The following is a 17,460-nucleotide window of genomic DNA, read 5'->3' as shown; positions in this document are numbered from 1 at the left end:
CCCAGGCTCCCAAGGTTATTAGATGTTCTTCTTCAGTGTCCTGACACCCCGACTGGAACCCCTGTTAAAGCGCATCTGACTGTTTTTGTTCCTTATTTGTCAGATTGTCTCCTGCATATGATTATAAGGTCTTTGAGGGAAAATGTGTCTTATTCATTTTAGCATCTCCAGTGCCTAGCACATTGCTTGGCACAAAATAAACGAGTAATAAATGTTTATTAATGAATAAAAATAATGCTATAACCCAGATTTATGTTCATTAAGACAATTGTGTTCTTTTCTCTTTAGGTGGCTTATTCTTGGTATATTGCATGCTATACCTTCCTCAGCAGGGTAGGGAGGATGAAAGAGAGGAAGGAAAACCTCTAACTATATAACATTTTTGGACAAGATTTTGGAGGAAGGTAAGCCAAGTTTAATGAAGATTTCTTTTTTGTAAATCTTTTATCCATTCTATCTATGCCTGATTCATATGATGAATTAATCAACAAATGTGTGTTGTATGCCTACTATGTATCAAACATTGTTTAAGAGTTTGGGATTCATCAATGAACAAAACAAGGAAGTCCTCAGAGAGCATTGGCTTCACAAGTGAACTTTACCAGTCATTTCCCCTTTCTGGATCTTAGTCCTGCGTTTGTGCATGAACAGGAAACACTGTAATGGAAAGCTTGCAGATTCTCAGATGAAACATTGGTAAACACATGGATATTTGTTCATAAGCGCCGCCACTTCTCTCTAGAACTAAGGACAGTTAGGAGGAGGAGGTCACTGACTAAATCTGCTCCTTGACCTTGTTCTCAGCAATCCACACCAATAGGCATTGCCCTTGTTTGTAAAAAGAGAGTTTTATATATCCATGCAGCGTTGGGAGGTTGCAGCTTTCTTCCTAGCTGCGAATATCCCTAAGGCTCCACTTGGGACAGTGAGCCTCACCCCTATGCACCACCCAGGTGCTTCCCTTCTCTAGTCTGCTGGCGATTCTGTGCTTAGAGGCTCCACCTGTGCACAGCATCGCAGCTGTAGAGGCTGCTCTGGGCACAGGAACAATTTCCTACAGAAACTGGGCATATTTGAAAGGTTGGAAGGGAAGCTTTTATGTCTCCCTCCTACAATTCCAGCTTCTCCTTAAGTGGAAGCTAGACCAGAAATAAAGGCCACACTGATTTTCTTCTGAGAAAACACATTACCAAGTTAAAAAAAAAAAAAAGTCCTAATTGCTCTGGGGGAAATGTTTTTATTTTACAAATACTCTGTGGCTCTGAAGTGACAGCAAGATTACATTTCTGACAGTATCACTGGTACAATTTCCAGGCTCCTCAGGCAGAGCAATGTGAGGATATTCCTCCCGGAAAGAGAGGCACATTCTCTGGTCCCCAAGCTACAGTTAAACAACGACCCTAAATAAGTAAAAACAGATGATAACACAGCAAATAATGAAAGCTTGGCAATTTAACTAAAGCAAATGGTCTTAGCCAGAACGCTATGGGAGTGAAAAAGAACTACAAAAATAACTCTGTAACTTTGCTTTTACAAACAAATGGCTCACTCTCTGTCTCCAGATGGGGAAATGTGAGAACTGGAAAGGAGAAAAGAACCTGGAAGAGTGTAGAAAAATGTAAACATTAGAAAGAAATGTAATAGGGGAGTGGAGGACGGGGACAGCTTCAGTGTAGCGCTCTGGGAGACCGTCCTGACGGTTGTGATCTAGATAGAGCCCGGCCGGCCTCGTGTTCCGTGGAGGCGGTGCCGCAGCGACAGATGACCTGTCTCTGGCCATCGAACACCTAGAAGACGCTTTCGCAGGAGCAGGGCAGCGACCGGGGACGCGGCGGGGGTGGGCGCAAGTAACCCTCCTCCGGCTGCTCCCGCCGAGCGTGGTGATAATGTGGGTGGGGCCAGCGGTGGCGGTGGAGCGCCTGGTGGCCCCGGGCGCCCTCGTCGTCCTCCGCGACTCCCTCCCGCGGGCAGCACACTGCACCCAGGCACCTCCGCCAGCGCCGCCGGAGTTGACAGTCGCCCGCCTGGAAGAACAGGTAGACGAAGGGATTGAGAGCGCTGTTGGCCACCCCCAGGAGGCGCAGCGCCACCGCTAGGTCCTCGGCCTCCCAGTCTCCCACCGGCCCAGACGACCACGTGGCCGCCAGCCGGGCAGCGAAGTAGGGCAGCTCGCACCCCACGAACAGCAGCGCCAGCACCAGGCTCATCTTCAGGCTCTGGACCTTGGCGCGGGGCAGCGCGTTGGGCGCGGGGGCTTGGCCGGGACTGGCCGACCTGGGCGCCGCGGCCGATGGGGCCTGGGGCGGGCGCTGCCGCCAGGCGCAGAGCAGGCGGCTGCCAGCGATGCCCATGACCGCGACCGGCGCCACGAAGCCCGCGACGGCCTCATAGAGCGCGTAGACCATCAGGTGCCAGCGCGGTAGCGGCGCGAAGATGTCGCGGCAGCGACGCTCCCCGGGCCAGGCGCGGGCGGCCGGAGGCGCGGCGGGCGGCTGCGAGGGGGCGCCCCCGCGCACCACGAAGGCCGGGGGCAGCGCCAGCAGCAGCGCCAGCAGCCAGCCCAGGGCGGCGAGGGCGCGCGCGGGCAGCGGCGGGCCCTGTGGACGGCGCACGGCGCGCTGGCGTTCGAGGGCAATGAGCGCCACGAGGTGGGCCGACGCGCTGTGGCCGGATGCCCGTAGCAGATGCACGAAGCGGCACGCCAGGTCGCTCGCGGCCCGGCGCGGCTCGCCCAGCAGCTCCCAGGCCAGCTGCGACAGCGCGGTGCCCCCGCACGCATACAGGTCGGCCAAGGCCAGCTGCACCAGCAGGAAGTCCATCTTGCGACGCTTGGGACCGGCCCAGGGCCCGCCGCCCCCGCACAGGCGGCACAGTACCGTAGCGTTGCCGGCCACCATCACCACCAGGATGACCCCCAGGAAGACCAGGCGGACGCGGCGGCTGGGAGGCCCGGACGGCGGCGTTGGCGGCGGCCCCGGGACTGGGGCTCCCTGTCCGGAAGTCAGGTTGAGACCCCAGTCCAGCGAGATGGGTACGGAGAGGTTGGGCGCCGGCGCCGGAGTTGAGGGGCTGAAGGGGTCCTCCATCCTTAGCCTGGAGGAAGAGGAGGTACCGAACAGGGCAGGCAGGGCGCGGGAAACCAAGGTGGAGGCGAGACTCCGCTGGGCGCGATGCCGGGTCTTACGAGTTCCCAAAGTTAGTTGAAAACGCACACGCACGGAGAGGGAGATGGATGCAGGTAGCTTTGCGCTTAGTTGTTTTTATAGGTTGGCCTCGTCATTTGTCACTCAAATGGGGGGTGTACGCTCGAGGAACACACATGATTCCTCTTCTCCACCTTCCTCTCCGCGTCTCCCCTCCCAATCCGGGTAGATCCCCTTCCAGTCTCTGCCGCAGCCCCCATGCTGCCCTCGCGGGAGCCGCGAACCGCTGGGCTCTAGAAACCTCTCCCGTTGGGTGTTTACATACAGCACAGCCAGACAGAAGGTCGCTTTGCCTGGCCATCGTTAACCCGGGACCAGCACACTGGAGAGGAAAGTCCTGACTGAGACTATACCCCTCAAAATGGTTTCAGATTGCCAGTACGAAAAAAAAAAAAAAGAAAGAAAAGGCACTAGTTTTGATTAAAAAACAAAAGAGAAAGATTTGAAATGCCATGGTTCTGCACTAGCTTGAGAAAAACAGGAACCCAAGAAACCTAACAGCGTTTTGAGCAAAGAGGAGCCCAACAGATAAATCTTCCTCTGGCCAACGGGAGTATTTTACTTGGAGAGAACTAAAGTCAAAGGTGTTGCGTGGCAATTAGGAGCAGCAGTGGTTTGCAGATTGTTTCAAATACTCCTCATTACTAGAAACAGCAGATCACAGCTGCTCTCCGTCATGTAAAATTCATTTCATTAGTCTGAAGAGGGCATTAACAGGTTTTATGCAAATGGGTAGTACATTTATTGCTTTTCTCCTAATATTTTCACTCAGTGACAGATGTATCATCACGGCTCTTCATTCTCTTGATTCTGTTTTCTAGCAGATGGGAGGTTGCTAGGAGGGACTACGCCTCCAATAAGCCTGGAGAAAAGGTGACTAAGAAGATGATAAGGCGGCCAAGTTTTAAAAAAGAAATCCAACTCACAGGAAATGGTTTCGATTAAATGCTATCTCTTTTATTTTAGCCCTATCTCCTCACAAACAAATTTTAGTTTTCCTGTTGGAAGCATCAATTTGGTTTTTTATGCACCCACCACATTAATTATGGTGAAAGTAGAGTTCCTTTACTTCCTGGTCTGGGCGTCTGCTGGGGTTCCCAGGCTGAGGAAATATTTAGCACTTTAAGATGTGCGTGATAGGAGGGTTTGGTGGGTGCAGCGGACAGTCCTGCCAGGTGGAGTGGGAATCTCATTTCCCAAGCTGTTGCCCTTTGGCCAGAGAACTGTGTCATTTTTATTATATCCCCAGTGCCTATCACTGGACCTGACACATGGTAGGTATCAGTAAATATGTTTTGAGTTGATGAATTAATGGATATGTGATGCATTTCAGATAATTTTGAGCAAATGTTTCTACCTTGATTATAAATCCATCAACCTAAGAGAAAAATGCCTGTTATACCTGTGCCAGTATCATCCAGAAGAGCTAAAGGAAGCTCTGGGGAGATGTAGGAATAGCCATTCTTGGTGGAACATTTAAGAGGTAGAGTGATAGCCTTGGGAAATCAAACTCCTGGTTTAATTTTTTTTTTAACTTTTTTAAAAATTAATTTTATTTATTATTCTTGGCTGCGTTGGGTCTTCATTGCTGCACGTGGGCTTTCTCTAGTTGCGGCGAGCGGGGGCTACTCTTCGTCGCAGGCTTCTCGCTGCAGTGGCTTCTCTTGTTGCGGAGCACCGGCTCTAGGCGCGTGGGCTTCAGTAGTTGTGGCACGTGGGCTCAGTAGTTGTGGCCCGCGGGCTCTAGAGCTCAGGCTCAGCAGTTGTGACACAGGGGCTTAGTTGCTCCGCAGCATGTGGGATCTTCCCGGATCAGGGCTTGAACCCATGTCCCCTGCATTGGCAGGCGGATTCTTAACCACTGCGCCACCTGGGAAGTCCCTATGTGCGTTTTTCTTTGTATTCTGCTTGGGCTTCTCTAAACGTTTAGGTTGGTGATTTGTTGTCTTTCATTAATTTTGGAAAATTCTCAGCAATTGCCTTTTCAGATATTTCTTCTGACATTTTGCCTCTATTCTTCTATTATTTCAGTTGCATATATATTATATCTTTTCATATTGTCCCACAGTTCTTGGATGCTCTGCTCTTTTTTTCTCTACCTTTCACTTTTTCTTTTTTTCCTTCTTTTTTTCCCTATCCCATCTCTCCTCAGAGGAAGTTGTTACCCTTTGAAATTCAGGATTTTATCTTGAAAAATTTCGCTTGGCCTATATTCAAGTTCACTAATTCTTTTTCTCTCAAGTTCACTAATTTTTTGTGTGTGTCTAGTCTGCTGATAAGCCATTTGAAGGACTTCTTCATCCACGATAGCATGTTGTTTCTAGTGAATCAATTTTATTCCTTTTTAAAAAAATAGTTTCCATCTCTCTGCTGAAATCCCAATTTGTTCATGCATGTTAACCACATTTCCCCCTAGATCCTTCCATAGATTAATCATAGTATTTTCAAGTCACTTTCTCATGGTTTCAACTTCTGGGCCATCTCTCAGTCTGGTTCTGTTTACTGCCTTCTTTCTTCAAAGTGGGTCTTTCTTGCTTCTTTGCCATGTAAGTTTGACCAAATGCCAGACATTATATGTAAGTGAAAAACAGTGACTGATGTAAATAGTATTTACTCCTGAAAATGGGCATGCTTCTTCATCTGTCAGGCTAGTAGGGTGGAGGGGTTGACCTAATGTAGGCAGTAGTTGAGCTAAGTTTGGGTTTTGATGTTGGTATAGTTATCATTATTCTACTACAGACTTCAGACTCCTGCATACTGCTGCTGTCTTGCTTTCGTGAGAGGCTTGGAACACTGGAGGGTTTTTCTCAGTGTTCCTGCTCCACCCCTACCTTTCGGCACACCTGGCCATGGGGAGTGTGGTGGGAGGTTTCTTTCTCCATGCTTCTTACCTTTCTCCCAGAAGTAGTGTGCTGTTGTTCATGGTGGGGGCAGGCTAATTTTTTTTTTTTTTTTAAAGAAACTCACTCCAGCTTCAGTCTTATGTAGGCCCTGGGGGCCTGAGCCTTAAGGGTGGCACTTTATCAACATTTGTCACTTTCCCCTATGGCAGCTGAACTTGACCTTATAACTTGCAGAAGAGCAAGTTTCTTGTCTGTACCGCTGTTGCAAGAGATCTTTGCTTTCTCTCAGTGCAGGATTGTGAGCATGGCTGGGGTTCTGCCTCTCCTCAGCAGCAGAGAGCTTTTGCTATAATCTACCCCTTCCCAGTGATAGCTGACCTTCTGCTGAGGACTGGGGGTGAGAGGGTTTTCTGCTCCTGCCCCAGTGGCAGATGAGTTTCGCTTTGTATGAGAGAAGGTTCTGGGTTTTATGCTTCTCCTCCAGAGGCAGCCCCTCCCCATCTGTTCGTCTGTCCCACTGTAGAGGCTCTGTCAGGTCCCCTGCCCTGCTCCCCATCTTTCTCATGAATGCTGGTTGAGGTCCATGAGAAAAAGCTCATTGCTGGAAGTGGTCTCCCGTGTGTGTGTGGCTCCTAGTTTCTGCTGCTTTTTTCACACACATTTGGCTTTTATGAATTTGTCAAAATATCAGTTGTTTTCTTACCTCCTCTTTTGGCTTCTAGTCTTTCTTCCCATGTACTGCCAAAGGTGGGACAGTTTGGGTGTCTCAGCTGTCCTCAGAAGGGGTTGCCACCCTTTTCAATTCAGTTCACCTGTCCTATGAGAGGCTCAAAAAAGTTTTAATTTTGCAGATTATCTAGCTTTTTTCCTTTTCCTTTTGATTTCTTTTACTGTGGGAGCAATATTCCCTATCCTATGTGGAAGCAGAGCTCTCAAGACATTAAGGATACCAATCCTTTACCATCAGTGTTACAACATTTATGATTATTTTGTTTTCTAACTTCTTGAACAGTTTATTTTTCATTCCCCTTAATAATAAAAAGCTTAAGGCTGAGTATAGCTTTGGTTGTGTCATATGTTCTTCTAAGTTTTCTCATTTTCATTATTTAAAAAATAGCCTATCCGTTTAATTTTTTGACCCAAGAATTTAAGATTCTGCTTTGTAACTTTAAGAGAAGAAAGGGAGCTAAAAATCTTATCTGAGAGTTTAGTATACATAATTGTAAACATCACATACACATACCCAGAATATCTGACCAGTGTAGAAGGGATCTAGATCTTTTCTGTTTTCCACATTGAGCTTCTTTCACCTAGTTGGTGTTGAGACCTCTCTTTTTTGCTCATGGCCCCTCATCACCAAGTTCTAGTTTGATTCAGTGATTTACAGTATGCTTTAATAGCCAGTAAGAATTGTCCCACCTCAATATTCATTTTCCATAATTTTTATTAGTTATTTCAGACATTCAGTTTTTTTTGAAAACTTTCAGTTCATTTAGTCCAATTAAAAAAAAAATACCCTTACTGGGACTAAGATCAGGGTTGCATGAAATGTGTGCATTAATTCTGGAGAAGTGGCATTTTAATATTAGAGCCTCCTATCCCAGAACATGCTGTCATTCCATGTTCATATCTTGTTTGTAAACTTAATAGAATTTTATAATTTTTTTCATCTAGGTTTGTGCTTCTTGTTAAACTTTCAACTATTTTTATAGAATGTCATACTGTGAGTGGAATATTTTCCCTAATTTCTATTTTTAATTAGTGATTATTCTTACAAATAGGTATTGATTTATGTATATGCAGCCATTTAACAAATTTCATCAATTATAATAGTTCTTACTAGGATCTCCTGGGTTTTATGAAATGGAAAACCACAAACAGTAGAAAGAATACAGAATCCACTTTCTTTTTCTTTCTACAAAGACAAATAAAAACATATAAAGCTTCCAGATGATGTGGATGCTTCTGGTTCAAGGACCATAGTTTGAATAACAAGGTTCCAGACCCATGGTTCCCACATTTTGCTGCACATTAGAATCACCTGGGGAGTTTTAAAAAATCTTAATGCTTGGAGGTGGGAGCTAGGCATAATAGTTTTTAAACATCCTCAGGTGATTCCAGTTTGCAGCAAGTTTTGAACCATTGTTCTAGGCTAGCAGTTAGCAGTCTATGGCCCCCCCGGTCAAATCCTGTGTTTTTGTAAACAAAGCTTCATTGGAACATAGCCACTCTCATTTGTTCACATAGTGCCTGTTGCTGCTTTCTTGCTACTACGGCAGGATTGAGCAGTTGTGAAAGAGACCATATGGCTCACAAAGCCTAAAATATTTAGTATCTGGCTTTTTCATAGAAAAAGAAAAAACAGAGGGATAGAGTCCCTTTATCAATTCTCCTGTGCAGGATTTTCTAGAATTCACTGTTTCTAGAAGGCTCTGTTTTATGAGAAGGCTACTCCTTTTCACCCCCTGCCCTGCCATGGACAAATGTGTTGGTTTTCCAATACCATGTGATATCTGAGAAACTCGAATTCCTCGCATATTAATTCAACAAATATTTACTGAGCTTCTACTATGTGTCAGGCCCTTGGGATACTTTAGGAAACAAAAAGGACAAAAGGCCATTCCTGTATGGAGCTTCCATCCTACTGGGTAGGAGGGGTGGGAGACAGTATCAGCAAATTAAGTATGTAAAACATACACTAAGTTGGACGGTAATGATTTATATGCAGAAAAATAAAGCAGGGAAGCCCTTGTGATTAGGTAACATTTGAGCAATGACCGGAAGGAGATAACAAAGAGAGCCATGTGGAAATCTGAGGGAAGAACCGCATTCCAGGACAAGAGTTGATAAGCACAAAGGTCTTGAGGTGGTGCTTGCCTAGTGTGCCTGGAAAAGGATAGGGAGGCCGATGTGGCTGGAGCAGAGTGAACCAAGTAGAGTTCAGGAGATGTACAATATGCCGCCGGATCATTTAGAGCCCTGAAGGCCACTGTAATGATTTGGGCTTGTGACCAAGAATGTCACAATAAACAAAGGATCAAGCCATCAGTCACTGCAGCCACCCCCAACTGTGCACTCTGAAGGGATTCAGGATGTAGAAAATAGGATACTGGCCCTAGATAGTTCAGGTGCACATCAAAGGAATGTTTTCATTGAGCCCAGACTCTTGCATCTTCCCATACATAGAAAAGCGCTCAATTCATTAACTTGAGATGTCTGGTTTTCCTTAATTAACAGTAATCTTTTGATATTCCGACTACCTGGTTTTTGTTGCAAAAGCTATATATCCTGGATCCTCCCTTACCTCTTCAGAGCCGCCTCTCCCTCAGAGTTATCTGAGAGGCTGCCTGCTGGGCTCAAGTCCTCAGCAAGTTTGCGGAATAAAACACAATTCTCAACTTTTAGGTGGTGCTTTTTTTTTTTTTTTTCATTTGACAGGCTTTCACAGAGTAAGGTGAGAAACCAGTGGAGGGTTTGAGTATCCAGTGATGTGATCTGATCACTCTGGCGGCTGTGTTGAGAAGAGACTGAGGAAAGCCAAGGGCAGACTCAGGGAGACCTCCTAGGAGGCTATTGCAAAATTCCAAACAACAGATTATGGTAGTTTGGGACAGGGTGGTAATGGTGGAGATTGGGAAAGATGAAGCCCAAAGACTGTCCTCAATCCAGTTTATAATTAGTGTCAGTTCCTCTCCTATTCTGGCATTAGATAATTTGTCTTGTTTTCCAAGTTTTTCTTCTTTTTCTGTTTTCATGGTTGTTAGATACCATTTTGAATTAGATATTCTCCTAAAAACCTCAATTTTACCTAATTATGATCCTATATTGAATATGCTTAAAACATTGCAGATGCTTGGTAAATTCTAACAATGAATGCATCTTAAAGAGTTTGAATAGAATGATGTGGATTATATTTATCTTCACATGCTTATGTTTTCAAAATCACATTTCTATTATTATTGCTTTATTTTTCTCTATGTTTAGCATATACATCACACATTAGCTATTTTTTATTCCTTAGGTTTAATTAGGAGATGAGAGGTAGATTTGTATATTTTAATTTTAAACTCAATAGTTTAAATATTGAGATCTTTCTCTTAAGGGTTTTACTTCAGAATATATCTGAAGTGAAAATTATTTCTCAGAAATTCATACATAACTACAAAGATAAGCTCATACCAATTCACTGAAGAATAAAGAAAGTAAAGGTGATGAGGTGTCTAATGAAGAAAACTTCCAAGACAGTTTGAAAAAGGAGGTTAGGTTAAAAGGAAATTGAGTAAAATTATTATTTGCAGGTAAACTTTTTACCAGAGAAATACAAGATACCAGCTGGAAAACTATTAGTACCAAAAAAATTGTATTATTGGTACAAAGTAAATATATAGAAATAAAATTTGTGTATACAAATAACCAATTAGAAGATATAATGGAAGAAACATCCACTTAAAATAGCACAACACCAACAAATGATAGAACACCTAGGAATAAACTCACCTCTGGCTGCACATTGGGATCATCCACTGGAGGGCTTAACAAACAAAACAGCAATAAGAACAAAACTGCCCAGGTGCCATCCCTAGAATTCTAATTCCACTGGTGTGGGATGGGCCCTAGGTGGTATTTTTTAAAGGTCCCTACTTTCCAAAAATCTCTAAGAAGAAACTGATCTATATGAAGAAAACTTAGAATGCTACTGAGCAATATAAAGAAGACTTGAAGAAAGGGAAAAGTGTACTATATTCTTTAGAATAACCGAATATCAGAAAGAATTCAATTTGCCCTAAATTAGGCTATAAATTTAATATATCATAAAAAGACTAACAAGATTTTTCATTTTTGGAACTACACAAACTTATTCTAAATTTGTATGGGAAAAATAAGTTAGCAAGAATAGCCAAGGACAATTCCGACAAAGAAAACTGTTGCAAAGAAAATAGTATCACCAGATATTGCTTACCCTATTAATAAACAAAATAGAATGGTCCACTGCAAAGTAAAAAAAGTTTTGAAAGGACCCAAATGTCAATATGACTTGTATATAATAAAAACGGCATTTCAGATCAATAGAGGAAAAGATAATTTGTTCAATAAAAGATGTTATAAAGTGGCATTTTCTAACTAATGGGACAAATATTAGCTTACTCAATAAAAGGTCAATTGGGGTGGCCATCTTAAAAAAACAAACGAAAGTTAGATCTCTAGTATGTAATACATTCCCATGGGTCAAAGATCTAAGGGTAAAAAATAAAACTCTGAAAGAAGATAAGTGGGGAAGGCCATTCTAAATATGACACAAAATCCCCAAGCCACAAAAGCAAAGATTCATAAATTTGATTGCATGAAAATACCAATTTCTACATGTCAACAAAGACCAGGGCAAAGTCAAAAGACAAATTATGAAAAGGAAAAAAATATTTGTAACTTCTCTAACAGAGAGCTAATATCTAAAGTATGCCTGTAATAAAAAAGACAAACAACCAACAGAAAAATAGGCAAAGAACAGAAATAAGAAAGGTCATGTAAAGGAAATTCCAGTGGCTATTAAATATATGAAAATATGATCTACCTTACTCAGTAACAAAAAGAAGAAAAACAATAATAAAGTATTTTTTATCTACCCAGTTGGCAACAAATGTGAGGCCATGCATTGCTGGTAAGAGTATAAATTGGTATAACTTTTTTAGGGGTAATTTGGTGGTATCTAGAGTAATTTTGCTAGATATAGTCTTGCCCCAGTAATTTCACTTCTAGGTGTCTTTTTTTTTTCATTTTTAAAGTTATTTATTTGTTTATTTATTTGGCTGTGCTGCACGGCATGTGGGGATCTTAGTTCCTGGACCAGGGATCCGTGCCTGCCACAGTGGAAGTGCGGAGTCTTAACCACTGGGTCACCAGGGAAGTCCTAGGTGTCTTTGTTAAATGGAAAAAAAGAGAGCAAGCTGTAGAACATTTTTTATAGTATGCTACCATTTGTGTGTGTGTGTCAGGGGTGGGTGCTGGGGAAGAATATAAAGTTTGTAGAAGCCTATCTGTCTCTCAAAGGATACATAGGTGGTTACAGTAGTTGCCACGAGGAAGGGGTACTGGGTGGCTGGGGGACTGGGAAAGGAGGAGACTTCATGCTCACTGTTAACCGTTTAGTACCTTTTTTTAAAAAAAATAAATTTATTTATTTATTTTTTTATGGCTGTGTTGGGTCTTCGTTTCTGCGCGAGGGCTTTCTCCAGTTGCGGCGAGCGGGGGCCACTCTTCATCGCGGTGCGCGGGCCTCTCACTATCGCAGCTTCTCTTGTTGCGGAGCACAGGCCCCAGACGCGCAGGCTCAGTAATTGTGGCTCACGGGCCTAGTTGCTCCGCGGCATGTGGGATCCTCCCAGACCATGGCTCGAACCCATGTCCCCTGCATTGGCAGGCAGATTCTTAACCACTGCGCCACCATGGAAGCCCCATTTAGTACCTTTTTGAAGCTTGTACCTTGTGCATGTATTACCTATTTTAAAAAAGAATAATTTCTGCCATATCCATGGTCTGTGTACCATTAAATACTCCAAATACTCCCATCAAATACATCCAAATGATCTGTATCCCATCAAATAAAAATAACTCATCAGACACCATCAAATACTCAAAAATAACTATTTTATGGGTCATAAGTAATAAAAATTGTTAAACTATTTTATATTCCATAATATTCAGAGGAACACAACTTTACATTATAGTATTTGATTCTACCCTTTTAATATTTCGGTTAAGTTGTCAGAAGTTTATAAGAATAAGGTCTTAAGAGTAATGAGTTTGAAAATATGTAATGCTATAATGATTGATATTTTATTTTAGAAGAGTACATTCTTTAACTGAAAATCAGTAATTATTAAAACTACTGTTTAAAATGCATAATTAATCATGATCTTTTAACATATTTCTATATAGCTCTAGAACATTATTTTCTTATTTTTGTTCAAATATTTTCTGGATCAGAGTGGATTTTAAGCCACTGATCAATGGCATTTTCATACTTCCTTGGTTCTTTCAGCCAGTCCTGATGCCACCTAAGATTTGCTATGACATCTGAATAGTTTTGCCCTATACTTTGTTTCCACTTGATAAACTGCTCTTTATTGTACTGGTGGACAGAAGCAGAAACCTGAGGGTAGTTTATAATGGAACGAAGCTTCTGATCCAAAGAAGAAGTAACTTCTGGAAATTTTGTAGCAATATTTGTTAGTTCATCTGGATCTGAGGAAAGATCTGAAAGAAAAAAAAAAAATGGAATACCTCTCAAAATAGTTATGTAACCGAGCAGGACCCTGTGGGTACCTCTGTCAAGTTTATGATTAACCTCCTTATCTGAACCTTTAGTCCTTTTCTTGTTCAAAACTTGTTCTCCTCAAGATTGAGGAGTATCAAAGAAAAGGGGGGGAGTTGTAACCGAGCAGGACCCTATGGGGCCTTCCTGGGACGCAAGTTCGTGTGCCTGATGCACAGTGGGACCAAACACACTGAAACGTCGCAGTTCGGAGCAGAGAAAGGTTTATTGGGTGGCTCGTGCCCTAAAAACCCCCTGAGCTCCCCGAAGAGTTTCCGCAAAGCATTTTTAAAAGCCAGGTTGAGGGAGGGGGCTCGCAGGGTACGTGATCGGATCATGCACAATTTTCTGATTGGCTGATGAGGGAACAGGATGGTGTCACAGGGGTTAACTTTATCAGTCCTTAGGCTCCAGGAGGCCTGGGGCTATGTGCTCGTGGTCATCAAGTAGTTACAACATTTTCCATTTGGTGGGGTGTTTTCACATCTGTAAAACAACTCAGGAAATGTGCATCAAATACTGTTATTTAAGTACTTCAGAGAGGAGCTAAAGCAGAGGATATGGGGGAAGGCCTGTCCCAGGAAGGACCCATAGGGTCCTGCTCTGTTACAATTATCTGCTTAAAAACCATTTCTTAGAATGTCATTACTCTGTGACGAATAATGTATTAGAATTTATTTTTATTCTCAGTTCTTCTTAGTATAGTAAGCTAAAGGACAGTATAAGTGGAAAAATAATATACCGAACGTTAAACACCTCTCTAAATGTATGCCCAAGTTATCTTCCTTCTTACCATCATCCTGCTATCCCTTTTTTTTTTCTTATCTATTCTTAGATGGCTTAGCCACAATTCTTCCTATTTGTGATGCCTTGCTTACTTTGACATGCAAAAAAAATATGTATTTTTATATATATATATATATATATATATATATATATATATATATAGTAGTGCTTATATTGTCCCATTTCAACAGCCCCAGATGTTCCAGCTGTCAGAATTTTTTATATAGTGGAGTCAAGTTCTTGCAACTTCACTTACTCCTAGTTTTTTTTGTTTTTGTTTTTGATTTAAACATACGTTAGCATCCTACGCTTGAATTTTTGAAAATTACATTCATTGATTGTGTCTATTTGAGCAAATAGCCATGGCAATAAAAACTCTCAATCACTATCATCAAGAAAATGATAAATATTTCAGATAACATAAACACCCCTTTTACCTACAATGTAGGAAGACAGAGGATATAACTAGGATGCCAGTCTAATTGGAAAAATGGCAAATCAAAGATCTTATGACAAGTTACTTAAGACAGTAAATGAACAATGCGCAGTGAGGGAGAAACCCCTACAGGCCTATTTGAGTGCATTAGCCAGAAGATCCTGAAGACGTTTATGGTTTTGCTAGGTGATTTCAGATGGCACCTCTGTGGGAAAGGGAAGTCAGTGAATAAACCCCAGAGAATACAGGAAAGGCAGGCTCCCCCACTGATTCTTTGACAGTCACACCTCCGTTTTGCAGAACGTAACCAATGAATGAACAAGAGATGCCCATTACTCAACAGAATGAAAACTTAAGGACTTTTTTTGAAGCCAAGAATCTCCTCCTTTTAGAGTTAAAGGGGGCGGTCAATCAGTTTGCCCTCTAAAGAATTATTTTGAGTTAATAATTTTGACATTTGTAACTCGGAAAAAAACTTAGGGAGAAAGGAATATTAAAAATAGCTTTAGCACATATTTTATGTGCAAAAGGAGGGCAAAGGATGAGTAAAACCATATATCTAATAATGCTGCTTAAAAACAAATTCAGAGTAGTGAATCTAGCAGGCTTTTGTAGGGTGGAAGGAGCATGGATTTTGGAGTCAAACCTGGGTTGAAATCCCAGTTCTGCCACTTCTGAGCTGTGAGACCTTGCGCAGGTGTCTGAACGCTAGTCTCTGAACTCTAGTCTTCTCTATAAAATAAAGATGATAGTACCATCTTGTAGGGATGGGGTGAAAATTAAATAATAAATGTAGGATGTCAGGCTCCATAAGAGAGCAGTTAATTTTCCAGAACAACTGAATCCAAGGTACAAAAAGAGGGTGTTGACTACTGATTGGGAAAGACAACCACGAGTATTAGAAGACACCTTGATCAGAGAAAACAATGGTGGCAATCTTGAGACCCAGATGAAAAGCCTTAGGGCACTTGCTTTGGAATTCAGATGCTGATTTGCAAAGAAGCTGCTCCTCACAAGGGCAACCTTTTGTAAACTGGCCTAGTATGAGAAACTGCAGATATTTATTTAGATGATTACTGGCTCCCTTGAGCAAATGCTGTGTAGGTCAACTCATTACACATAATCTATACTTAAAAAATATATCAACAAATTTACCAAAGAGTTGAGGCAATACTGAAGCACCATCAGAGTAGGCTATATACTTCCATTGGTTAGTTCGAAGCATGTAGGTGGAAGCGTTTACATTGCATCCATGGAATTCACTCAGAATCCAGGGCGGATGTAGGTTTTTGAATTTTTGTTTATTCTTAAACATTGATGATAATGGCAGCAGAGAGTATCCACTCAGGTTCTGAGGCAGAGGAATTCCAGCAATATCTAAATAACACAGTATTTTAAAATAACTCATTCTTTCATTAGTTGAACATTCATAAATGACATCATTAAAGGTCGCAGAGACTAGAGGCTGTATGTGGGTTTTTGTAAACAGACTGCCTAGATCCAAATGCTTATTACTCCACTAGCCTTGTGACCTTGGGCATGTTATTAACCATTCTGAACCTCAGTTTCGTCATCTGTAAAAGGGGAATAATAATAATGCCTGTATTTCATAGGTTTATTTTAGGTTTAAATATGAAAATTTATGTAAAATTCTGAGAACAGTGTCTGACACATAGGAAACCCTCAACAAATATTAGTTAATATCATAAGTACTTTATTTCCAAATGATGGAATGATCACAGGTGTTTTTCAAATTGGTCCCACAGGATATTAACAAGACCTATATGAGAAAGGAGTCTAGTAGTTACATATGTTTGCAAACAGTGGTTAAAATTAAATAAATTTATTGCTGATGTGTATCATAAACCTTCAAGGGTGGTATGTAGTACGCCATCTGTCCCAAAGTTATTTGATGACAGAACATCTTTTTACCCCGAAGTAGCATCTTGAGGAACTAGTATTTTGCAGAACATATGTTGGGAAATCCTGGATTATACTGATTTAGAGAAAAATAATCTATTTTTTCCTTATCAAATATAGACATAGAAAACAATAGCATGAGAAATGTTTAACTTCAAAAGTTGTATTTTAAAAAATTGCTTTTAAGGTATTTGTTTGGAACTCAAACTATCTTTTTCCTATAGAAAAATTATCATTGGGAATTCCCTAGTGGTCCAGTGGTTAGGACTCTGTGCTTTCACTGCCAAGGGCCCAGTTCAATCCCTGGTCAGGGAACTAAGATCCCGCAAGCTGCGAAAAAAAATTACCATTAATTATGGCTGGGTCCTTGCGATAGTTCCAAAAGGAATCTGTAGTTGCCTCCCCTGCAGCTTTTCTAGTTTCAATGTTCCATGTTTTTAGAAACATTAATTTAGAAATAATTAAATATTTCCAATGAAAAATAGAATGTAATATATCTGCAATGCTAGAAATTAAAATTGAATAAGAAAATTAATTTAACTTGACTGTACATATTTGAGGAAAAACAAGTGAATTAAAAGAGAATAAGGAAGTAGACAAAGACCTCTATAAATCTTCTGAAGGTACTTGTTTTACATATAACTTAATTAAAAAATTTGTATCTTCCATTTCCTTGGAAGGGGCATATTACAAGTACTAATCTTCTGCCAACCAATCATCATCAGGGACTTTTTTGAGAAAGAGTGAAAGAACAAGTGAAGGAAGGAAAGAAAGAAAGAAATATTTCAGAGATAACTGGTTAAAAACAAAAGAAGAAGAAGAAGGAGCAAAGATGTTAAAGAGGATGTGCACGAGAGAAAAAGATGGCCCAAGACGAAACTAATTGAGCTACAAGACAGTAGGCTACTTACTGTAAGGAGAGAAAGTAGCCAGGGAATAGGCTGGGTCGGGCTGGTCTGTGTG

General features: G+C 41.7%; 3 protein-coding genes across 4 annotated transcripts in view; 1 reads left to right on the top strand and 2 right to left on the bottom strand.

The window, feature by feature from the left end:
* Nucleotides 1–290: 290 nt before the first annotated feature.
* SKIC3 (SKI3 subunit of superkiller complex) overlaps nucleotides 291–17,460 on the top strand; it is a 144,852-nt gene continuing 127,682 nt past the window's right edge. The window contains exon 1 of the mRNA XM_007197454.2: nucleotides 291–404. The gene's annotated coding sequence lies outside the window, so the exon portion shown is untranslated. The remainder of the gene's footprint in view (nucleotides 405–17,460) is intronic.
* On the bottom strand, nucleotides 1,788–3,086 carry GPR150 (G protein-coupled receptor 150). The gene has a single exon (XM_057540181.1). It carries the CDS (start codon nucleotides 3,084–3,086, stop codon nucleotides 1,788–1,790), a length of 1,299 nt encoding a protein of 432 aa, XP_057396164.1.
* ARSK (arylsulfatase family member K) overlaps nucleotides 12,048–17,460 on the bottom strand; it is a 47,015-nt gene continuing 41,602 nt past the window's right edge. The window contains exons 7-8 of one of the 2 annotated variants that reach the window (XM_057540179.1): nucleotides 15,733–15,954; nucleotides 12,048–13,297 (exon numbers count right to left, since the gene is read on the bottom strand). In XM_057540179.1, coding sequence (XP_057396162.1) covers nucleotides 13,008–13,297; nucleotides 15,733–15,954 — 512 coding nt within the window. In that variant the 3' untranslated portion in view covers nucleotides 12,048–13,007. The remainder of the gene's footprint in view (nucleotides 13,298–15,732; nucleotides 15,955–17,460) is intronic. The other variant, XM_007197452.2, reaches the window with a different exon arrangement.

Source organism: Balaenoptera acutorostrata, chromosome 2 (genome assembly GCF_949987535.1).
Source record: "Balaenoptera acutorostrata chromosome 2, mBalAcu1.1, whole genome shotgun sequence".
NCBI lineage: Eukaryota > Metazoa > Chordata > Mammalia > Artiodactyla > Balaenopteridae > Balaenoptera > Balaenoptera acutorostrata.
Note: the sequence above shows the minus strand (reverse complement) of the source record. Positions and strands in the feature narration are given on the sequence as shown.